The 25,411-nt window shown below is 42.6% G+C and overlaps 2 protein-coding genes across 7 annotated transcripts in view; one reads left to right on the plus strand and one right to left on the minus strand.

Moving 5' to 3' along the window:
- LOC124775514 (tyrosine aminotransferase) overlaps positions 1-25,411 on the minus strand; it is a 195,081-nt gene that overhangs the window by 146,195 nt on the left and 23,475 nt on the right. The gene's annotated exons all lie outside the window — the stretch shown is intronic.
- The window catches only part of LOC124777404, a 68,831-nt gene that overhangs the window by 19,931 nt on the left and 23,489 nt on the right, over positions 1-25,411 (plus strand). For 4 of the 6 annotated variants that reach the window (XR_007015721.1, XR_007015722.1, XR_007015724.1 and 1 more), the window contains 2 exons: positions 2,505-2,617; positions 7,311-8,399. Coding sequence is in view for 1 of the 6 variants with exons in the window: in XM_047252800.1 (XP_047108756.1) it covers positions 2,535-2,617; positions 7,311-7,556 (329 nt within the window). In the remaining 5 variants the exon portion in view is untranslated. The remainder of the gene's footprint in view (positions 1-2,504; positions 2,618-7,310; positions 8,400-25,411) is intronic. The other 2 variants (XR_007015725.1, XM_047252800.1) reach the window with 1 other exon arrangement.

Below are 25,411 nucleotides of genomic sequence, written 5' to 3' on the forward strand. Positions count from 1 at the left end.
AGATCAGGTTTGTTTCCATCAGTAATAGCGTACTTCACAGCCGTATTGATGAGATTCACGATAGGAGAAACGGTAGCACCGTTGGTAAATTTTTAATCTGTTTATTTTAGATAGATTTCAGCTATTGGGCAGCTACACTGATGAGCCAAAACATTATGACCACATGCTTAGTAGCTTGTTTGTTCGTTTTTGGAACGAAACACATAACTGATTCGGCGTATCAGAGACCTAGCAGTTTGTTGGTACATTTGTGGAGGTATGTGACATTAGATGGCTGCGCACAGGTCACGTAATTCGCTTAAATAACAGGGCTGCTGATTTGCATGCGCGGTGATGGCACCCAATAGCAACCAAGATGGGTTTCATAGTATTTACATCAGGCGAAATTCGTCGCCGAGACATCAAAGAGAGTTCACTATAATGTTCTTCAGACTACTGTAACACGGTTCTGGCTCCGAGACACGGACAGTTATACTGCTGAAAGATGACATCGCCTTCGGGGAGACATCAAGCATGAAAGGGTGCAGGTGGTTCGCAGCTGTCAGCGTGTCTTCTATTACTACCACAGGTTCCATGCAAGTGCAGGAGAACGACTCCATAACATAATACTGCTCCCACCAGCCTGCGCTGCACGTTTCGAGCCGCCGTTCACCTCGATGACGGCGTTTGTACAGACGACCATCGACCTAGTCTAGCAAAAATGCGATTTACCCAAAGAGCTGATACGTTTCCATTGATTGACAGTCGAATCCCTATGTTCCCGTGCCCTCCACAGTCGCAATTGACGGTGTCGTTGCGTCAGTGTGTGAACACGTAGGGGTAGTCTGCTGCGGAGCTCCATGTTCAACAGTGTACGATGAACGATGTGCTCTGAAACACTTGTACGTGCACTAGCATTGTGCTCTTTCGGCAGAGGTGCCACGGATCACTACACATCCTACTTTACAGAGCAGACAAGTCTCTCAGAACCCCACCTTCTGTGAAGAGTCGTGGACGTCCAACCATTTAGTGCCTAGTGGTAGTTTCACTGTCTTTCTATCTGTTTGCGTAGATGCTCACGCTATTTTTGAAATATTCATTCACAGGCTCTGCGTAATAATAATTTGCCCTTTGTCAAAGTCGCTTATCTCAATGGATTTCCCCGTTTGCAGCCATATCTTCGCTAGGGTGTCCCCGTCCGTGCCTGCTCCGCTAACATACTTTTGTTACTGCGTCACGTACCCGGAATGCCACCAGGCGGCATCCAACGTCGCGGTGGACAGTGGTCATAATGTTTTGGCTTACCAGTGTATCTTCAGGGCTACATGAATACAAGAACAAAATGAGGATCAGTCTTAAAAGATATAAATGAAACCATCACAAATATATCAACTTGTAAAACGTAAATTTACGTACCATTATATCCAAGTCATGAAGATTCATTCTAAATATAACAGCACATGGTACCACTTGAAACAGCTAATAAATATCAGTTAAACTGATATATGTTGTCTGTATTGTTAAGTGGTACCTTTGCTATTATATTTACGATGAGCCATCATAACTTGGGCATATTGGCAACTAAATTTACGTTTTACAATTTGATATATTTATGATGGTTTCATTTATATTTTTATGCCTGATCCTCAATATGTTCTTGTATTCACGTACCAATGGAGATAGCTACACAATAACTGCAAATTTACGACCGATGCTGCCCTTCCTTCTATCATGAATTTATAGTTATTTCTGCTGCTCGTGTAGTAGATCTCAAAGAGATGAATTCGGCGTCGTTTCACTCTCCAAAATTCGATCAATACTACCGGAGCAATTTTATTTTATAGCACTTAAGATTGCCCGTTTTGAAATCATAACTGATTACTGTCTTATTGATTTATACCCAAATACTGAAATACGTCTGGTTAGATAGAGGGAAAACCCATTGTCGCACTATCGCGATTCGTTATAAAAGGTGCAAAGAGGATAAATAAAATTTTCCTGCATGGAACTAGAAGCGATCCTTCAAACAGGTGTGAAAGTTCCACGTCTTATGATCTTTATAAGGTAGTACTCAGTCTCACGTTCAAATCAGAGAAATTCTAATTTCTAACTACGGTAGTTTTTTATAGCTACCAAACGTAATTTGGTCACTGAAACGCCGTTAACTTTGTCTCTATAACATCTGCTATACTTTCAGCAGAAATGACTGTAGCTTCATTTAAGCAAAAAATGTCACTGCTAGTATCTGTAGTTAATATCGCTATGACGAAACACTATATGTGACTTAGTAACGATTTTTTATAGTTGATCTGGGTGAAAACAGAATTACGTTGTCTTAAATGGTTTCAGAAATGTTTGTGCTTGACAGCTTGGCTGGCCCATTATCTATATTCAATCTTGTAGGTAATATTTGTCCTTCAGAGACAACCAAATTAGCTTGATTTTCACGTCTGAGCGCAGCGATTATCATGAGATTATGCTACAAAGTTGTGCAGTTTCATTTATTGATTTTTTTTTCATTATAGGGTTAACAATTGACCGCGAAACCGTCAAAGATGGCTCAGCGGCGGATCCAAGTGCGGATGAGAGAAGAAATCGGCCACATCCTCACGAAGAATAATCGCGACGTCTGCTTGAGGTACTTTATGTAACTTCGAGTTCTTTCTCCTTATATTTGCGTCATTGATTTAACGCTGTTACGACTTTCATGTGGCCCGCTCATGACGAGGATTTCCTCGTTCTAAAGCAGCCTCCGATGCAGTATTCGAAAGGAGGAGGCTATGTGCTTGCATGGAGTTTCACACGTTCTCTTATTTTCAGTCTCATAACCATCCATAATAACACAGAAACTACACAAGCACTCATTCCAGGCATTCTCGTAATACAGACACAACACTCCAAAATTTACGCCAGACAAAGGAGAAGTACCTTTCGTCGCTATCTCATTGTGTTCCTCGAAGAAAAGGGTATATGAATGACATTTTTCGGGTTCAAACTAACGAATATTCATTTGCTTCCACAAAACATTCCGGGAGTGAGTCAGCCTAGCTCCAGAGGCACGACATCGTCGAACATTACCCCGATCTCTGTTTTGGGGCGCTGTATGTGTGGAATGAACAGGTGTACAAATTTCATCACCAAGTTTAATTTCTGACACTTTTTCAAGTCTTAGTATTCCGTAGTTTCGGACGTGGTCAGAACGGGAAATTCTGAGTGTGCGTCATTAGACTCAAGTGTAACGTGGAATGAAAGCAATGTACGTATGAATACGAGCCGAAACCATACCGGCGTTCGTATGATTACGAGCTAGGCGTTCTGTAGCCTAACCACATCGCTCCCTCCTACTGGCACTCAGTGACGTCGGGAAGCAGAACACTTAACCTCGATCTGCCCAACACCTGCTAAATTACCGCCAGTTGCTGTTAGTTCCCCGTAAAGAGTTCATGAGAACACTGGCACTCAGTTTTAGAAACTAAGCGGCTGTTGGGCTTTGAACAAGCATACCAGAATAATAAATTCCACTGTACAATAACAACAAAACACAGTTGCAGAACAAATAGAGGAAACACGATGAAGATAAAGAATACATATTGACACACAGAGAACGATTCCACAACATGAAGTCGGCACAAATCACCAGAGAGATTTTATGGCAAGTAAAGTCTATTACCTCATATAAAATCTGCAGAGTTTCGCAATTCGACCTTCAACAGACTGTTTACTGTTGCATAATCTGGTGTTAACATTGAACAGGAAGCCCGTGGTCATCTGATCTGAGGCACACTGTTACGAAATACGAGCTGAGGGCCTAGGATGATCTCTGTTGTCTGCGCGTGGGATTTTGCGAATTCCTGTCTATTGGATAAAGCGAACTATTCAGTTCAAGTACACAAGACTGACGTGCCGAAAGGAGAGAAACTATTTACTTCCAACAGATAGTATCGAAATGATCATGTACAAGGAAAATTAGAGAATAACGTTCAGTATTTTATACTTTTACATTTTCATTGAGCAAGTCAATAACGCGTTGGTCCACCTCTAGTCTTTACGCAAGCAGTTATTCGACTTGGAACCGATTGACAGAATTGTTGGTTGCCCTCCTGAGGGATATCGTGCCAAATTCTGTCCAATTGGCACGTTAGATCGTCAGAATCATGAGATGGTTGGAGGTCGCTGCCCATAATCCTCAAAACGTTTTCAATTGGGGAGAGATCCGGCGACTTTGCAGGTTAAGGTAAGGTTTGGCAACAACAAAGTAGAAACTGCCGCCGAGTTCGGACAGACGTTAGCTTGCTGTAACACAAGCCCAGGATGGCTTGCCATGAAAGGCAACAAAACAGGACGTAGAATATCGTCGACGTACCGCTGTGCTGTAAGGGTGCGGCAGATGTCAATGAAAGCGGTGCTGCCACGAAATGAAATGCCGACCCATACAATCATCACTCCTGGTTATTGGGCCGTACGAAGGGCGACAGTCAGATTGGTATCCCACAACTGTATGAGGCATCTCCAGACACGTCTTTGGCCTGGAATCTCATCGTCTGGAGCAGAATTGTCATTAGTGATGAGTCCCGCTTCGAACTGGGCGCCGATGACCAGCGAAGACGTGTCTAGATATGCCCTGGACAACTGTGGGATGCCAATCTGACTCTCCCCCGCCATAAGGCCCGACAACCAGGAATGATGATCCGGGATTCCATTTCATTTCATAATAGGACCTCTTTGGTTGTCATCCGCGGTACCTTTACAGCACAGCTGCACATCGACGATATTCTACGTCCTGTTTTGTTGCCGTTCATGGAAAGCCATCCATGTCTTACATTTCAGCAAGATAATGTCCGCTCGCACACGACGAGAGTTTCTACTGTTTGTCTTCGTGGTCGCCAAACCCTACCCCGGCCAGCTAGGACACCAGATTTCTCTCCCAACTGAGAACGTTTGGAGCATTATGGGCAGGGCTTTCCAACCATATCGTGATTCTGAAGATGTAACGCGCCAGTCGGACAGAATCTGGCACGATATACCACAGGAGGACATCCAAAAACTCTTTCAATCAACGCCAAGCCGAGTAACTGCTTGCGTAAAGACCAGACGTAGACCAAAGCGTTACTGACTTGTTCAATTTGTGAAGCTCTTTCTCTTGGAAAAAAAACCCATACGATTTTTCTAAACATGTAATCATTTGTTTATCTGTCCACGTGCATGGTGCCCACCGAATTTCTATTTGGATAATTCTTTCGTGGTGCGTCCTTTCTTGTCTTAGAGTGTACATTGTACCTTTTGCTCAATATTTTAAGGGATACACATGACCATTGCTCATTCAAAGGATGTTATTACGTAACTTTCGCCTACGTTTTTCGATTAAGACGACATCGGAATATTCAGTTATGTCCAAAATTCTTAATTGCGGATGTGATATAGACTACTGCAACCTCCCACTCGCCTAAAAATCCTGACGATTGCGTCCAGAGTTATTTACACTGATTCAATTTTTTCAGAGGTTTTCCTCCGCATGTTTTAAAAAAGTATGCGTCCCATATTCTTGATATTCAAGCAATTTATTCGTGTTTTAAAGAGTATGAGTCCCATATTCTTTATATCCAATTAATTTATCAACAGTCTTTTTAACGGCCCCCTCACTCTTTCAGTCCTCAATAACCTAGATGAAATCGTGCATTCCTTTCTTCCCATCTCTTTCCTTTTCCGCTTTACCGCAGTTTGTATAACGTGAACAAAATAAAGGTGGCCCAGAAAATATTCCCAAGACTGACGAGGAACTTATCCTTGTTAATGAACAAGAGAACTGCCCATCACAAAAAACGCTGGAAATCGTGATTTCAATGCACCATTCGTCTGCTCTCACACATCTGCACAAGTGCATCTCCCGCATGCTCTGTCCCTATTTCTTCGCTGTGTCATTACATCTGAAAGAGTGAGAGGAGCAGCTGAACGCAACACAGAATTATGCTCACGATAAAAAGGCGCGTGTTCATTGTCAATAGTTACGCGAAACACAGCTCGTGGAAAGCGGGTGTGGAACTGTTTGGCGTAAATTTAACACTGGAAGGGTTTTGGCAAAACCTCCAGCAAGGCTTGCAATGCAGTGAAGTGATGTGTATGTGCCGGTCGACTGCGTGCAATCAATAAACAAAGTAAGACGCGTCGACTTGGACACGTGACAGAATCGCAGAAAAGGGCTATCGTGTATGGATGTGACCATGACCTCACCGTGAATGGTTCAAATGGCTCTAACAACTATGGGACTTAACGTCTAAGGTCTTCAGTCCCCTAGACTTAGAACTACTTAAACCTAAATAACCTAAGGACATCACACACATCCATGCCCGAAGCAGGATTTGAAGCTGCGACCGTAGCAGCGGCGCGGTTCCGGACTTCAGCGCCTAGAACCGCCCGGTCACAGCGGCCGGCTCACGGTGAATGAAGTTGCTCAGTTATTTTGGTACATCAATGAGGACAATGCATTAAGTGTGCAAGGATCGATGTACCACATGCAGCCATGTATCATGGTGGAAGAACAGTAGTCCTATAAAAATCGTAACCGAGAGGGGCCCGACAGGAATTGCCGGTGTCAGGGATTGCAAGTACACTTCAACCAGTTTTCGAGAAAACATTGCGGAGCGTACTGCATGCAATGAACATTTGGAGGCCAACAATACAGAAACTGGAATGGCGACTTTTCGCCTAGTGTGTAATGAGATCTGAAGAGTCGTGGAGAGAAGTTTAATGCAAAGTTTGTGGAGGGTATAGTTCAAGCCAGAGGCGGATTTGTGATGTTTTGGACGCATTTCTCGTACCATGACTTCGGCCCGCTGATTAATGTTACCGTGGATATGAACGAGAATGTTAATTCAGCATTCTCGGTGATGAAGTGTCGCTCTTACTCTGCGTCTTCATGGTGAGGATGCTGTAAATACTCCCGCCTTTACGATGACAAAACTGTGTTCGCAGGAGTGCATGAATATTTTCCCAATTTGACGAAGACTCACACAACCTATTGCATCTCGTCTGGCGCTTTAAGTCAGCAAGTCTTAATCCCATAGATGCTGTCTGACTATTTGGAAGAGAGTGAGAAACCTTAACGACTAACATCTCCACAATTTGGTAGCTCTACGGAATTCAGTCATCAGTGAGCGGCTTCAGCAGGATATAGTGTAGACGAGGAGGCTTGTGCACTCGCTTCTTTGCCGAAATGACGCAATTATCAAGGCAAGAGGCGACGTTGCACTATATTAGCGTTATGTCCCCTGGTCGTGATATGTATTTGTGTTCTTGATTAGACTTTTCTAACCAGTAATTGTAAATTGTCGTAGGTTCGCGCCAGTAGCAGTGCAGCGCTCGCGAGATGGGAAGGCTACCCGTGCAGCGCAGTCTCGACAGCGAGGAGCGTTGTGCAGCCTCTACAGCGGTCGGCGGCGGCCAGATGAGGTGGAGGTGAGGCAAGGACTGGTTTGTCCAGTGGCGCTGGATCCGCGTCACCGTGTTTACGGCGCTACTCTCCTGGAGGAGGGGAGAGTGGGGACAGAAAACACTCCTTGCAGCGCCACATCGAAAACAAGGTGCCGTGTTTGCTTACCTTCACGTAACCACTGCAGAATTTCCGCTGACAACTGTGGGTGTGGTTGCCCTGCCGTTGGCAACAATACCAATGAGGCTTTCTGCTACGTCACCTGGACGAAGGCGTGCAGTAAATTCTCACAATCACACTACGCTGCACAGAGGCTGCCCCAAACTTTAGGGTCAAAATTGTATACATAGTAGTGAATTTTTAACTGAATACGTTTAGAGATTGATTTAATAGCTGAAAATAAATATTTTGTTTATTACTGACATAAGCAACTTACACCACATGGCAACAACCTAAGCACATAGCAACCATTCTCAGTTCATGCTTTACAGCGGCTCATCGAGCTTCGCTGCCCTCTCTCAAAAGGTCAGCAACACTAGATGTTTGTTCGGTGACGATGCTGTCGTGTACAGGTTTCGTTGTTGGGCGGCCTTAAGAAAATGCAGAAAGATTTTGACAAAATTTCCACATGGTGTAAAGAATAACACGTTCTCTTTAAATGAGGATATACGTCAGACAATGCCCATAACAAAGAGAAAGAATCCGACCGTATCAGATTACAAGAATAGTGCTGAACGTCTTGAGCGCTTCAGATCGCAGAAGTATTTAAGGGTAATACTAAAAAGCAATACGAAAATCAGCATGAAATTAGTGTTGGGGAAGGAGATTGGAAGACTTGGTTCTGGATAAATGTAATTAATCCGTGAAGAAAACAGCATACAAGAAGTAAGTGCAACCAATTCCGAAGCGTTTTCCCAGTGTTTGGAGTCTTTATGAAGTATGCTTCCTACAGACATCGAACGGGTTCAGTAGCGCACTGCAAAGATCATAGCAGGTCGGTACAGTCAATACAAAAGTGTGGCAGACATGCTATGTGAAAGTAAAAGGGAGTTCGTGGAAGGAAAACGACTAGTTCTCGCGAAACACTATTGGGTATATTTAGAGAACTTGTATTCTAGGGCGACCAGTACGTATATCTCGCGTTGGCTTCATGAGAATAAGAGAAATTAGGGCACATACAAAGCCATATCGGCACTCAATTTTTTCCTGGCTCTGTACGTAGGTGGAACGAAAAAGAAAATCGATAGTGTTGGTGCGATGTATCCTTCACCGTGTACAGTACAATGGGTTATTTGTGTGTGTGTGTGTGTGTGTGTGTGTGGATGTGGATGTATATATAGAGCCCTGTTGTCTGCTGTAACCTGGGACAGATAGCTAGGGCCATATGAACCAGTCTCTTCTATTTCCACTGGAGTTTCTAACAACGACTTCATAGAACCCAATAGGAGGGCTCTTTCTCAAGGTACCACCACCAACGTCGATGAAGAAAGGTAAACAGTTTACAGATTCATGCCTTTTGCACGTTGCTCATTGAAGATCTCTTATCGACTAAGGCATTCCTTTTCGAGCATTAGTTCCCTGTCTCAAAACACTCCATATATGATTCTTTACCGTCAGCCTAATTTTGACCCTAACTGTTTAGGACATTCAGTAAGATTAGCAAACGCAGACATCGCCTGCAGGGGATGCAGCGACTCTTAGGATTTAATGCACAGATAAACCGCCACATATGGCGCGTTGCTTGTTCATTACTAGTTCCGCACTTGAGGCAAGAACACGTTCAGATATTCATGGCAACCCATTAAGAGTTGAAAGCTCCGCTCGGCTCCATTGCCAACCAAAAGTGGTGAGAGTTGTCTGCCCAACAAAGAATCTTCGAGGATGCTCTGGTCTGAAGTACGAAACCAGTAACAAGGTAAATATTACGCGCCATGTACATTGACGTCCGTACGTTAACTCCGCAGAATATTGCTTGCTTGTTTTGCTTGTTTTACACACATACCGGCTGTGCGCTGTTACTGAAAGCAGTGTCCCTAGTATTATATAATATCTCCGCCGCCGACAGCACAAAAAATACCCAGAAAGCAGTGCCTGGACAAGTTTGTTTATCAAAGATTAATGGTACATCTCCTCTAACAGGGACTGAAACAAAACCTAAAATAAGTAAGTTCTGAAAATAGAACAAGTCACTGTGTCTAAGTTCCTTGAACATACGCTGTATAAATGTCAAAGTCCTATAGGATGCTCCGTGTTAAAGTAGAAAATTGAGTGGACAAAGCGTAAGTACCGTAGGGAGCAAAATTGTCTAAGTCCAGCGTGTAGCCATTTCAAATTTAAACAGGAATAAATTTACAAGTCCTCAATTTTGCCACAACGACAAAGACCTCATCTTCTTTGGCGAGGAGGCCACGAACACTAAGTCCACAGGTGGGCGCTCCCACGATCACGAAGTCAGACGTAAATGGCAGTGACGTCGAGGAGACGGCTCTTAAGTGAGTCTCCTGATTTGTGGAATCCTTGCAGAATCGGTGCCTGGCACGGGAAACTCGCTTGGAGCGAACTTGTCTTGTCGGGTCCAAGTGCTTCCCTAAATACCACTCGCCGCTAGGATACAACTGAGTGCATTTTCGATCACGTGTGTTGTGGAAGAGAATAGGTCCATGTGGTTCCTGGCCTCTAGTGGTGCTTGTATCGCCTTCTGGTGGACAGTCGGAGTGTGGTTATCTGTCTTCTGGAAAATGTCCCCTGCGTGTTAGGTATCTTTGCTGCACTGATGTGATGTCGGTTGCTAACGCTGCAGGTGTTAAGCCTCGGTATAGCACTGTCCGGTTTTTTTCCCAAGCAACACGATAAATAAACAGACATGTAACAGCATCTAATGTTCTTAACTGTCAGAATGGAAATTAGAACTGGGCTAAATGGACTTCCAGTTTTATAGTTTAATGTCCTTTTGGCATCGTGATCTATAGAATATACTAGCGACCTGCCCTGGCTTTGCAGAGGCAGCACTAAATACCTAACGCTGGACGACTTGTCTGGTATAGCGGTAATAATCTGCATACATAAACCTTCCTTGTGAATCACTCTCCCTATTAGTGAAAACCATATCAAAATCCATACACTAATTCCTGAGATTATCGTTGACATACACACAGAAAAACGCAGTAAGGTAAGTTAATTTATAATATATATATATATATATATATATATATATATATATATATATATAGAGAGAGAGAGAGAGAGAGAGAGAGAGAACATAATAAGTATAGTTGTATACATTCTGGTCAAGCTTCACTGCTCTCTGGAGTTGGGGTGGCTGTTTACTTCTTTTCCCATCGGATACCGCCTTCTCCGAAAGTGACCAGCTTGTAGATCCCATCATTTCTACGAGATGTCTCTCCAAACGCCAATTAAATATGAAACAGATAAAAATGGTTATGTTACACTCTCATCATTAGTATAATTATAAATTATCCACACAAACTCTACTCGTGAATTGGTCTATCTACAAATGACAAACGTCTATCAGAATCCCTATACTAGTTCCTGACATTAACCTTCACATACAGACCGAAAACCAGCAGGGACTTTAAAACTAACATGCTAGCGAACCGCCCCAGATTCACAAGGGTACTACTAAGTATCTAGGGTCGGGTGACTTGTCTTACTTAGCGGTAACAGACTGTTTACACAAACCTTTCTTGTGAATTAGTCTATCTATTAGTGAAAACCGTATAAAACCCCTAAACAGTTGCTGGTGTTAGTATTTACAGACAGAAAAATGGGATGGATACTTTAGTTCATCATAGTTCAGCCAATTTGCACGAAATGTTTAAAAATTATATGCAAAAACGTTCTTCATGATTCAGATTATCTGTTAGCGAAACTATTAAAATCCCTACAGTAGTTTCTGAGATTAGCCTTCACATAAGACGGAAAAACGAGGTGGGAAACTTTAATTTAGTGACATGTGTAGATGTATAGAAGCTCGTTTCAGACGTGGATGGGAAAGAAGACTAATCGTGATATTGTTAACGGAAGCACTCTGGTGTCCACCCGAAACAGTTTAAGGAAAACATGAAAACCTAGATCTGGCTGGCCAGACAGCAATTTGAAATCCTCTGTCCAGGAATATGACTCCAATACATCAAACTACCGCTTCCAGTGGCTCAATAGTTTTTCAGTAGCTATCTCTGTACTGGGTATCGTAAGGGACATGGACATTTCACTTAGGATCTATGTAAGGAACATTACGTATCCCTTTCTTTTTTTGTATATGTGTGTTCTTATTTTCTGATATGTTCTACATTCTTGAGGATCTCTTGACTATGGACCTGTGGGACATAAGGTGTATCTAATGTAATCGAAAGAATCTGGTACTACACAAAAGAGCGAATATTTTAATGCGTCGTCACTACTCACAGTTTTTTTTTATTTAACGTTGAGGGACATGCTACCTCCAATGAAAAGACTAGTACAGTGGTTTTGCTCACTTTAATATTCACTGTCACATTTTTCACAAAGATAACCACGAGTTGTGCTAAATGTAAGCCCGAAGCCTGTCGACGCAGTGAACATCCTGTACTTTTAGTTGGCAACAGAGGTGAAATGTGAAAGTTGTTGAAGAACGTTTCAGTGCGAACACTGATATGTGTTATTTCACTATAGTTTTTATGTTGAAACATACATCTGTTCTAGATCCTCTTCAATCCCAAACACATACTAAAAGTGCAAGTGAGCTATATTTGTATTAATTGCTTTGTGTTAACTCTAGTTAACAATGAACGATCCTCAGAAAATTTTTTGAAACCATCGAGTATTTTTTTTGTAGATGGTATCATGTATGATACCTCAGGACTTAAGCAGGGCAATGACACACACAACCATACAGTTTCATGTTGCTTTATTACCAGAAAAGTAGTCACAAACATTAAACATATTGTTCAGATTTGCTGTATATTTCAAGATAGGTCAAACTAAAAACTTCGTACAACAGCTTTCAACAATTGTGTATTGCCAACTAGTTTCTGATAATTCCTCAAGAGGTAAAACCTGTCCGTTGAAACATTAGCTGAAATTAGTGGGTACCTAGTTTTCCTCTCCAAGCACATTCTTCGTCGTGGTACACGTAAAGGTTCTGCAATAATATTGACTCCCTAAAACTTGTGCAATTCTTCTAAAGTAGAATGAAGTGATTTTTCTGTTTCACTGACGTGACTAAAATACGTGAGCCGAGATATATTCTTAAAAACCGAAGGAGATAGTGTTTGGAAAAATATTCAGATAGTTACTTGAGTTCATTTGTGGCTGCCCATTTACTGGCAGCAATGTTAGATCGGAGGTTCCCGTCAGTGTCACTCATGTGAAAACTAAAAAAAGGGAAACAAGTTTCGAAAGTAAACTATCTAATGGAAGCAGTAATTCTTTTAATAAAACATTATTTCTCATTTGTATCCCTCCAGAAATCGTTTCATTCGATTTTGAGCGAGAGGCACAGTTTCCTCTTCCGATGCACTTTCTTCACTTTGATCTCTTTGCGTGAAAGATTCATTTTAATTATCAGAATCATTAAACTATGTCGGACTCATTTGATTTATTTTTGTTGACCAACTCAATGATCTCTTCATCAGTCAAGCCTGGTAATCAAGTGGCAAAAATATAACCACACTTCAACTAACGTAAACAATTTTATTATAATCATAAAACATGTGGAAACGCAAGTAATTTGGAGAAGACATGCCTTTACCGACGCTGCCGGAGTTGGCGATCATGTGTGCGTGAGGTGTGCTTGCTTGTGAGAATGAATGGTGTGTGTTTCTCCTTTTCTGACGAGGAATGTGGCCGAAAGCTTTTGTGTGTCTTTTAATTGTGCCTATCTGCAACTTAGCGTGTTGTTTTTACGGTAAATAGCAATCTTTCTTTTCCTTCATTTTTGATCTTCCTACCTGGAGTTTCCATTGTTTGTCTTTACCTTTACTTCGCCGAGACATGCTATGCAGTTGCAGAATCCGAAATTTCTAGTCAGCGCTGATACCTCATTGTGCTCGGCAGAAGAACGATCAAGCCAGATATCAATAGTACAAGATACCACAGGCCAGAAAACGTTCAGCTGCATACCCACCCGAGAAGAAAATAAAAACTGGAAGTATCACGTATGATACCTAGGGAGTGAAGAGAATATACCATGTTTTGAAAACACAGCCTTTTAAAATCGCACGATAATTTGTGATCGCTCTATATGTCCTTATTTCTGACATAGGGAGCACGTGCGGTCGGATGCTTATCTTGGGAATCTGGGCCTGGAATGGACAGTGCCGACTGGAGCGAGAGAACGAAGAAAATCCTCGTCTTCAGTATCGTCAGAGAACTCGTCCTGCAACGTGCGAGGTTAACAGCAGCACCGGACCAGCCAGTCCTCCTTGGCAAGGGCGCTTCCGTAGGACCACGCCTCTGGCTCCTAGTGAGGGGGGGGGGGGGGGGAGGGGGGACAGGGCGACAGAGATCAGGCCCTTGGGGCTCTGACTCTGCAGCAAACGCAAACGTCGTAGCTGGTTACCTAGCGCCTCTAGCTTTTATTCCATTCGATAGACCTTTACATTTTACATTGCGACTGCATTCTTCCCACATTAGTATTTGATCTACACTGAGAGTATAAAGCCTTCGAGACTGTTTATCCCATGGTAATGTCAAAGCCAATGGCACTTCTTTTCGTCTTAAGCAAGTTCAAGGACAAAACGAAAGATGGGTAACAGCAGGGCAAAGTGCCCCAGGCTAAGGTATTCCTATTTTTTAAGCTGAAGGGCAACAGATGCAAATGCGTAGAAATGAGTGATTAGAATCTCCAACAACCGAAGTATAATATCGAATAGTTTAATTGCCTTAGCATCAAATTAAGTACTTTAAACAATTCAAATTTCACAAAGTGGCATGTGTGGGCAAAGTGACCACTTGGTTTTAAACTAAAAAGTAAGAAATTAAAACTGTTTTATCAAAGAACTAAATATATTTTATTGTAAAACATGATTCGAATTAAATTATTTACACCTTTCACAAATAAAAGTCAAACTGTGATCCTCAACTCCTGTTCAGAGTTCGTGGCCCAAAGGGACCACAAGTGGCACTAAATACACTGCTCTTCTGGCCTTGTATTTGAAAATTTCTCTTCGCAATACATGCACTCTCTGTCTTCATCATTTTCGTCAAAAAGAGCTCTTCTAGTGTTGCCCCGTTTCTTTTTTTTTCTTTTTTTAAAATGGCCTCTTCGCTGTTGCTATGGAGATCGAGTTGTCACTGTTGTTACGGTATGCCGAGTTTGTGAGTTCGTGAAACGGCTTCTGGTGCAGTACACCGCTAGCACAATTTCTCCCTGCCGCTATTACACAGCTGTGCCCCAGGTCAGGTAACACTATAGGAGAACGAAGGTTCTACAACACTCCAACAAATTAGTAACAAAGTCACACAAATGAGTTTAAAAGGTTTACTTGTCTTTGTGACTTGTTGAATAGTGGAGTCTGCAACACTGCTGTATTAAAACAAAAAAGGACCCTCAATGCTAAGAGCAAATAATCATAGGTAAACTTCAAAGTGCATAGCAAATGCAATTTAAAACTGCTGTTCACTTCTAAGGGTTCACTAAACGACGTTCCCTACCTAAGTCAGCCCTGGACGACGATCTATAACGAAGTGGGCGAGAGCTGCTCTAGTGACTTCTGGGCAGGCTTCTATCCGTTGTCGTCCGTCACTGGCGGATTGTACTCGGCCGGCAATTGGCCGAGGCGAAGTCGATTCTTCATCCTCAGCGCCGCCCGTGGCGCTGGTGGAACTCGCGCAAGTGGCCAGTCTCTACAGAACTGGCACCAGCTCGTATCTTTGCGCCTGCGGTGCTTTTGCCCTGATTGTGTCTTGTTTGGACGACGTAGCAGGTTTACTGCTCTTCGCACTCTCCGTTCTACTGATTTTCTTCTCTTGTACTGATTCCCGTTTTTCCTTCTTTTTACTTTCTTTTTCTCCTCTTTCTTTAAGTGCCACTTCTGGGTCACTCTGTTGAGGACTTTTTGTAAGTATCGCCGCGGAGCCCTTATTTCGGCCGCTGCGTTTACCCCTACACAAAGTCGTCAGAAGCCACCGCCGAGACGGCGACTTTGCTCGCATTGACGTCATTACAAAAAAGCTGTACATCCTCTAATAGCATGAGAGAAATTTCAATAACTTCAGTGGATTAGGGAGTCAAAATAAGACGCTTTTAACACAATTTCCTTAAAAAGAAACAAGTCACATACCCTCTCCACAACTAAGACACAAACTGACCACTTATCTACGTCAGGATAATTAAAATCCACAAAAATTATTATAACTCTCAGGAGTAGCACAGCAAACAGGTTAGGCTTCCAGGGAAAATAACTTAAAGCATTTCTCGTTCCATGCCGGCCCCTCATAGCTCCCAGGACCCCAGTGGCGACTTTGCCCACCATGGCCAATTTGCTAGGCTCTCACCTACATGACTTCACTGTAGAATCGTGGTCGCAAGATTAACTATCGCAGCTACCTAATTCAAACGTGTAGCAATGTACAAGCACGTATTCGTAACCAGAGGTAGCGTACAAACTTTTATTGTAAACGGTGGTTGAATAGTGTTTTTATGTTTAATATTTCTACACGAGGAAGTGTCCTAAGGTCCATATTATCACTATGAAAACAGACACAGCTAAAAATCTCGGACCAGGCGTTAGTCTGCATATCACCATACAAAGTGAAACAATTCTTCCATCGGTAGTTTTAGCCTATTTTGTGCTTCATTTTGAATATTTACTAGATCGGGATTCCCAGTGACTTTTTAATCTAGTGCTGTTGTGATCTCCAGTCGGAAGACTAATTTAATGTAGTTCCCCACGCTAGTCTTTTTTGTGCAAGCCTTTTAATCTCTAATCCGTTTTAACCTACTTCCTGACGTTACTTTTCAATATTTGTGTTTTAGAAAGCCGCGCGGGATTAGCCGAGCGGTTTAAGGCGTTGCAGTCATGGACTGTGCGGCTGGTCCCGGAGGAGGTTTGAGTCCTCCCTCGGGCATGGGTGTGTGCAAGCTTAGGGACTGATGACCTTAGCAGGTAAGTCCCATAAGATTCCACACACACATTTGAACATTTTTTTTGTTTAGAGAGATGTGTTTGTTAGCTGCGAATTGTTAGGTAAAGTTCTTGAGAGCGCAATATGCGGATGGTTTTCTCTTATACGAGGTTGGAGCTTAAATAGTGGCAACTACTTGTTCACAACCGATACAAAAGAGTTACATGTTTGCACCTGTTACTGTCCTTCAAAGTAGTCACCAGCGTTGTGAAGAATCCGTTGCCAGCGATGTGGAAGGTGTAGTATATCGTTAGCAGAGTCTGTTCTGTTGATGTTGCGAATGGAGCGGTCTATTGCCTGTCGAATATCTGGAACAGTTCTGAAGCTAACGCCACCGTCAATGTACAGTATTACTGTTCGTTTTTTGGAGCATCACCTGCGACCAGCTTTGCGAAAGAAGCGGTGACACTTTCTGCGCAACCTACCCAACATTTTGCACGACAATGCGCGGGCGCATACAGCGCAATCTGTGGCTGCTCTGTTCGATCGATGGCGTTGGGAAGTACTGTACCATCCACCATACTCCCCGGACTTAAGTCCTTGTGACTTTGATTTGATTCCGAAGATGAAGGAACCACTTCGTGCCTTTCGCTACAGAACTGTTCCAGAGATTCGACAGGCAGTAGACCGCTCCATTCGCACAATCAACAGAACAGGCTCTGCTAACGGTATACTACGCCTTCCACATCGCTGGCAACGGGCTCTACACAACGCTGGTGACTACTTTGAAGGACAGTAACAGGTGCAAACATATAACTCTTTTGTATCGGTTGTGAACAAATAGTTGCCACTATTTAAGTTCCAACCCCTGTAATGATAGCTTGGGTTTTCAAGTTGATGAAAGGTATCGTTGATAACACCAGAAGATGAAGTTGTTGACATGGAACTGGAGGGGCCTTGGGGATTAATGAGTGGGATGGACCACAATTGAGTAGCCAAGGAAAGTTACGGCTTTGGAACGGAAGCCGTGTGTATAAGATAAAAAGTGTGGTCATAGGACGGAGTGTGCAGTTGCCTGGAAAATACGATAGTGCCGATATAGCTCAACACTTTCTTCTCAACGGAACGAAATCGCAGATGCACTTCACTTTACCGCCACTCTTCCAAAAAATCTAATCTTCCATTCGCCTTCCCTCATGGTGATTTTACGTGATCGTCCAGTTCCGTATAGCTTCTTAGCATTATCCATAAATGCTTATATGATGTGACGTTCTCAAGATGTTCACCAGTAATCATATGACCACATACATCAGTTTCTTTCTCTTTGTTATAGGCATTGTCTTGCGTTTATCCACGTTTAAAGAGAGCTGTCATTCATCACAGCTGTTGACAGCCGGCATATCATATCCTTTCTACTTTCGCCTTCATTAGTTATTTTACTGCAGAAATAACAAAACTCATCTACTTCTTTTAATGTTTCCTTTCCTAATCTAATTCCATCAGCATCGCCTGATTTAAATCTACCACATACCATTACCATGGTTTTACTCTTGTTGATGTTCACCTTAGAACCTCTTTTAAAGGCATTGCCCATTCGTTCAGCTTCTCTTCCACGTCCTTTGCCATCTGTGACGGAATTAGAATGTCATCGGTAAATCCAAACGTTTTTATTTCCTCCCACTCAACTTAAATTTTCTCTCCAAATTCCTCCTTTATTCCCTTTAATCCTTGCTTAATGCAAAGACTGAATAATATCTGGGATTGGCTAAATCCCTGTCTCATTCCCTTCTTAACCTCTGCTTCTCTTTTTTGTCGTACTACTCCTGTAACTGCCGTCTAGTTTCTGTACAAGTTGAAACAACTTTTCGATCCCTGCTACCCCCTCAATTGCCTCGAGTGTTCTTACACTTCTCCGGAGCCCTAACTCATCTTCCCCAAAGTCGAGTTATACCAGTTTTCCATTCTTCTATAAATATTCCTGCCAGTATTTTGTAACTGTGGGATATTAAACTGACAGTTCAGTAGTACTCATAACTGTCAACACCTGCCATCCTTGGAACTATTACATTCTTCTTGAACTCTGAGAGTATTTCGCTTTTCTCATATATCTCGAACACCAGGTGGAACAGTTTTATTATTGCTGGCTCTCCTGTGGATCTCAATAATTCTAGGTGAATGTCGTCCACTCAAAGGTCCTTGCTTTTGTTTAGGTCTTCAGTGCTCTGGCAAATTCTTTCCGAGACGTACTTAACTATATGACATACACTAATTAAGCACATAACCACAATGCCCAATGAGAATGAAACACGTAATTGAGAGCATTGTGTGAAGGAAAACAAATTACACAGCTCAGAAGCCCCAAAGGCAGCATCTCTCACACAATAGTGCTATATGACTGTCTCTTTCTTTCTTTCTTTCTTTCTATCTCTCTCTATTTTACACACACACACACACACACACACACACACACACACACACACACAATTATATATGGTGATTTTTTCCACCGTGTACAAACTCTAGAGACTGATCGATGGAAGGATGCGGAACAAAAAAGGTCTAATGAACTTATGTTCGGAAATGCATGGTTTCCACGCTAGAGACCATTTATTCTATCGTACTATGTTACAGAGACTGCGGTCTAATACGCGCTGTACCGGCAGCCACAGTTACATTATGTGCTGAAAATGATTTCCATGTGCCTCAACGCATACTTGTCGTGCTGTAGCATGTTCTGTCGCACACGTTCAAGTTGGCCAGGCTGCATACGAACAGTGTCAAAGGCAGCATGAATACGTTGCTCCAGTGCCTCTACATCTGGAATGGGCTCTGCATACACGATACTTTTTAGACAGCCCCATAACCAGAAATCGCACCGGTCGAGATCTGGTGAACGATCAGGCCATGAAACTAGATCCCCTCGTCCGATCCGTCGACTAGAGAAGACACGATTGAGATGCGTCCGGACGTTAACGGCGAAGTGAGCTGGAGCACTATCATGTACCACCCACATAACACTTCAAATCACCCGTGGCACTTCTTCCAGCAGGGGAGGCAAAGTCATCCGCAAGAAACGCCGATGGTTCCGGACTGTTAGGCGACGTGGAAGGAAGACTGGTCCTAACATACGGTCGCCAATAATTTCGACCCACATATTCAAGGTGCGCTGATGCCAACGATTTGGTGTCACCGTACCATGGTAGTTCTGCATACCATTCCCACCGCGGTAAGGTGGCCTCAACTGTGAATAGGATGGATGACACAAATCCCGGAATCGTGGATGTCTGGTAAAGAAACTGGTGACAAAACTGCTCCCGATATGGAAAGTCTGTCGCTAGTAAGCCCTGCACACGCTGTAAGTGATAAGGTAGTAACAATTGTTACGGAAAATGCTCCACACAGTCGTTTGGCTTACCCTGTACTGGCGGGCCAACTGCCTGGTACTGACACGGCAACTGCCTTCCATAGTGTTAACCACTTTTTCCTCAAGTCTGGCGTCCGAACATTACGGTACGTCCTTCATTAGTTCCTGCTTCTTGAGACGACCCTATCTCAGACAAACGGCGAATCACTGTTGCAAACGTTGAATGCTGTGTGGTTGTTGTCATCGGGATAGGTCTCCTGATGCAAACTTGCTGCCCACTGCCATTTGCTTTTCCGTAAGTAAACACCCTGTGGGCAAGTTCTGGATTCAAATACGGAGCTATTTTGTACAACGCTGTATCATCTCCAATACAGTTTGAGTCAACAAGAGAAGTGAATCGGGCACAACATTACCAAGTACTGTGGAAGGGGAGGACGCTAGGTTATGACATATGAGGAACTGTACCACTCTCTTGCAGGAAGCCACGCACATGGGAACTGTGGCTACCTGGTACAGCGCGTATTAGACCGCAGTTTCTGTAACAAAGCATGGAAATCATGCATTTCTGGACATAAGTTCATTAGACCTCTCTTGTTCCGTATCGTCTCATCTATCAATCCCTGGAGCTTGTACGCGGTGGAAAAAATCACCCTGTAGATACAGGGTTACCCACTTAAACGTTTCAGTGCAAATATCTCTGGAACAACAATAGATACTGAAAACCGACTTTCACGGGTATGAATGTAAGGCAGCGGCTCATAAAAATCTATGAAACATTCTAAAACGTAAGTAAATATTATTTTCAACAAAAAATTACGTTTTCTTAAACTGACACTCCATATTACTTATTACACAATCAGTAACACGAAAAATCACAAAAAGAATGGCGTAGGTTGCATCGCATACGTAAATTACATCGCGATAAATTGCAAAGCGAAGTTAACACTTGAAATTAGCAAAACGCGTCGCTATTGTACATGCCGAAATGTAAGCGTGAACACCATGTTGCTCGTAATCGCGTTGTGATTGACGTACTACGCTGCAACAAAGGTTGTACTTATTGCTATTTACACTGTTGTTAAATGGACTGGAAACAATATAGAAGTCCAGTCACACATAATGAAAAATAAGGAAATGGTTTAGCCAGTTGTGCTTTACTGATCTTTACTACATTAGTAGAATGGGCATAGTGGTAACATAAAACAGAATATCAGCGACTAGGTAAAATAATATATATATATACGCCAGTATATATATATATATATATATATATATATATATATACATATATATATATATAAGCGTATGAGGAAGACTTTAAATTTGCCAGAACTATTAATATATACTGTCTACAGAAATTTTGCTATCCCTTTTGCTACCTGGCAAAGATAATAGCATACCTTTTCCCTCCAAAAGGCCTTCAAAAGAATCAACCCCTCCCTGTGACCTAACAGAAGTCACCTGTGCTTCTTTCTTCCAAGACAGCCTAGACACAATGAGAGGAAGCCGAAAGGCACGCGTTTAGCTAAAGCAGGATGGCGTGAGGTCTGAAACAGGATACGTAATGAATGCTATAAAGAAAAGTACGTAGCTTCTGGAATACTTAACTTTAATCCATCCTTTTGGTACATCTGGAGATTGTGGCGATACAAGTGAGACTCTTTAGATACATGCAATGTTACTAATGGCGCCTTGCTAGGTCGTTGCCATTGACTTAGCTGAAGGCTATTCTATCTGCTCGGCAAAGGAGCGAGGCTTCGTCAGTGTAGTCGCTAGCTACGTCGTTCGTACAACTGGGGCGAGTGCTCGTCAGTCTCTCGAGACCTGCCGTGTGGTGGCGCTCGGTCTGCGATCCCTGACAGTGGCGACACGCGGGTCCGACATGTACTAATGGACCGCGGCCGATTTAAAACTACCACCTAGCAAGTGTGGTGTCTGGCGGTGACACCACATCAACCATCTCTGATTGCCCCAACTTCACCACACCACTGCGCTATACATCCACGATGACGCTGAAACATCAGCTACTTTGCTCGTTCCCAACTTACAATACTTGCACCCACACCATAAAAAATAAAATCTACGGTTTCAAAGAAACACATTGCAAACCCCGTGATGACACCATCATACACAGCAACATTAAGATTATGTACGGTATCCTTCCCAGATATCTTGGCATCTCTACATAACGCCATAATTGAGTATGAAATCTAAATAAAGGATGTAACAGAAGTATGTCTTAAAAGTTTTGGAGATTGTAAAGGATGAAATTTTCAGTGTTTTGATATAACGAACCTATAGCCGGAAATGTGAAATAAAGTTTCTACAGCCACCACTGGGCTGTTGAAAATCAACGCATTATCTATACGGAAAGTTACCAGGTGAGATTATCAGTGAACACATAGGCTGAAACGCTTGGAGAGTACCATTTTGGACAAAACATCTTACCAGATCGTTAGAGAGGTGCATGTTAGTCTGTGGTTTCTGAACAATGATCCTCAAGTGCACATTGATCGTCGGGCCAGGACATATCTCGCTGACAATTTAAGTCAGCGAGTAACTGGAACGTCCCTAGGCCTGTGTGCTCCCCTGTGTGTATTGTGTGTTAAACCGGGAACCTAGAAACGAGTGCTCCCCTGACCTCACCCCTCTTGACGTTTTCCTCTACAGTTATACAAAATAGCTTGTGTACTGGACGCCAGTAGGAACTGGTCCTGGGCTTACTGAGTGCATCTTCAAAGAGTTTGATATCGTCAGAAGGAAGCGCGGAATCTTACAATCAGGCAAAATATGGTTCGCCGTTATTAGGTAACGAAGTTGATAGTCGCCACCTTGAACATTTATTTTGCAGTACAGAAGCGAAAGATTCGGTTTATAGTATCTTGTTATACTCTACTGTCAAGTAACAGTATTTCTGTGTTGCATTTAGCCCACCGAAAGTGTATAGTAATTGATGGAAAGTCATCGAGTAAAACAGAAGTGATTTCTGGCGTTCCCCAGGGTAGTGTTATAGGACCTTTGCTGTTCCATATCTATATAAATGATTTGGGAGACAATCTGAGCAGCCGTTCTCGGTTGTTTGCAGATGACGCTGTCGTTTATCGACTAATGAAGTCATCAGAAGATCAAAACAAACTGCAAAACGATTTATAAAAAATATCTGAATGGTGCGAAAAGTGGCAGTTGACCCTAAATAACGAAAAGTGTCAGGTCATCCACTTGAGTGCTAAAAGGAACTTGTTAAACTTCGGTTACACGATAAATCATTCTAATCTAAAAGCCGTAAATTCAACTAATACCTAGGTATTACAATTACGAGCAACTTCAAAATGGAAGGAACACATAGAAAATGTTGTGGGGAAGGCTAACCAAAGACTGCGTTTTATTGGTAGGGCACATAGAAAACGTAACAGACCTACTAAGGAGACTGCCTACACTTCGCTTGTCCGTTATATTTTAGAATACTGCTGCGCGGTGTGGAATCCTTATCAGATAGGACTGACGGAGTACATCGAAAAAGTTCAAAGAAAGGCAGCACGTTTTGTATTATCGCGAAATATGGGAGAGAGTGACACGGAAATGATACAGGATTTGGGCTGGACATCATTAAAAGAAAGGCGTTTTTCGTTGCGACGGAATCTTCTCACGAAATTCCAATCACCAACTTTCTCCTACGAATGCGAAAATATTTTGTTGACACCGACCTACATAGGGAGGAACGATCACCACGATAAAATAAGGGAAAACGGAGCTCGTACGGAAAGATATAGGTGTTCATTCTTTAAGCGCGCTATACGAGATTGGAATAATAGAGAATTGTGAAGGTGGTTCGATGAACCCTCTACCAGGCACTTAAATGTGATTTGCAGAATATCCATGTAGATGTAGATGTAGATGTACAAAGGGCAGTGTTGTAAAAACTTTATTTCACATCTCGGGCTACAAATTATTACATCTAAACAATCAAAATGTCTCCCTCTACAATGTCCAAATTATTGAAACGTCATTCTGTTACACGTTGTATATACTCAACAACTCATTGTACTCTGCATGAGAAAAGATACCAATATTACGAATTTTCTGTCCTATTCCATTCATGGGTTGAGCTAAGGAAGAATGACTTCTCTGCTGTACGTGCCCTAATCTCCTTTATCTTTTCTTATGAGCCTTATCCGAAACATTTGACGGTGACAGCAAAATAGTCGCACAATCTTCTTCGAATACAAGTTCTCAAAATTTGCTCAACAGTGTTTTATGCCAATTGCGTAGTTTTCCATCGCAGATTCCCATTTAAGTTACCCGAGCATTACTGTTGCACTTATCTGTGCACTGTGCCAAGCTATCACAATTCCCATAGCGAGATTCTTAATTCGTCCGTGTTTGATGTCATGCCTACTACAAACGCACCAACAAAATTCATAAATGATGTGTTGGATAACGTCTCAAATCTCCCTGAGGCTGTTCCTGCAGGTGTTGTCTGTAGAAAGTTTCAATATCTGAAAGCTGAGGATAGACAATTTATGTATAGGCTGACAGTTGACACTGAACGTGAAGTAAGGAACTACGACCGCGGTGAGCCCGTGGTCTAGAGTTAGTGTTTTTGACTAGTAATCAGAATCTCTTAGATCCCGGATTCGCACCCAGCCGTTGTTTAGATTTTGAATAAAGGTCATCAGCAATGGTGGCCGAAGACTTCCGGTATAAGGAGTCACCCTAGTCTGCCAACGACGTTCTCAAAGATGGCGAATAAGCAGACACAGTTTCAGGGAAACCTCATGCCCTTGGAATGGAAGATTTCCACTGAAAGGCGAAAAACTCGGCAGTGATCAACAGCATGAGGATGCAGAAGGCAATGGAAAGCATTGCATTAAAGACACACAATGTGTATCCACAGGGCATGTGACCCGTAACTGAAAAAGCGTCATGATGATCTGTCCACTGGCTAAAGATTCCGGATTAGTCCCTCCATCCAAATTAACGAAGGGGTCACAATGAAAAAAGACGCAATAACGAACGAAACGGTGGCCTTTTCCGAATCGGGCCGTGGAATGTCAGAAGTTTGCACTTGGTAGGGAAGCTAGAAAATCTGAAAAGGGAAATGATAATGCTCAATCTAAATACAGTGGGGGCCACTGAGGTGAAGTGGAACGATAAAGATTTCTGGTCGACGAGTATAAGACATAACAGAAGTAGGATTCGTTACGAACAACAAGGTTGAGCAGAGAGTTAGTTACTGTGAACAGTTCAGTGATTGTTCTCATCAGCATCGACAGCAAACCAATGCCAACAAAAACAGTTCAGACATACATTCTGCCACCAGAAGCAGAAGACGAAGTGGTGGAGATTAAGAATATGAGGATACTGAAAGACTAATACAGTATGTAAAGGGGATGATAATCTGATAATCATGGGGGATTGGAATGCGGTAGGTAAGTAAGGAATACAAGACAGAGATACAGGAGAATGTGGGTTTGGTAGGAATGACAGGGGAGAACGACAAATTGAGTTCTGCAATAAATTTCACCTAGCAATAGCGAATAAAGTCTTGAAATATCACAAGAGGAGGAGGTACACGC

The sequence above is a fragment of the Schistocerca piceifrons genome, chromosome 2 (assembly GCF_021461385.2).
Source record: "Schistocerca piceifrons isolate TAMUIC-IGC-003096 chromosome 2, iqSchPice1.1, whole genome shotgun sequence".
NCBI classification, from domain to species: Eukaryota; Metazoa; Arthropoda; class Insecta; order Orthoptera; family Acrididae; genus Schistocerca; species Schistocerca piceifrons.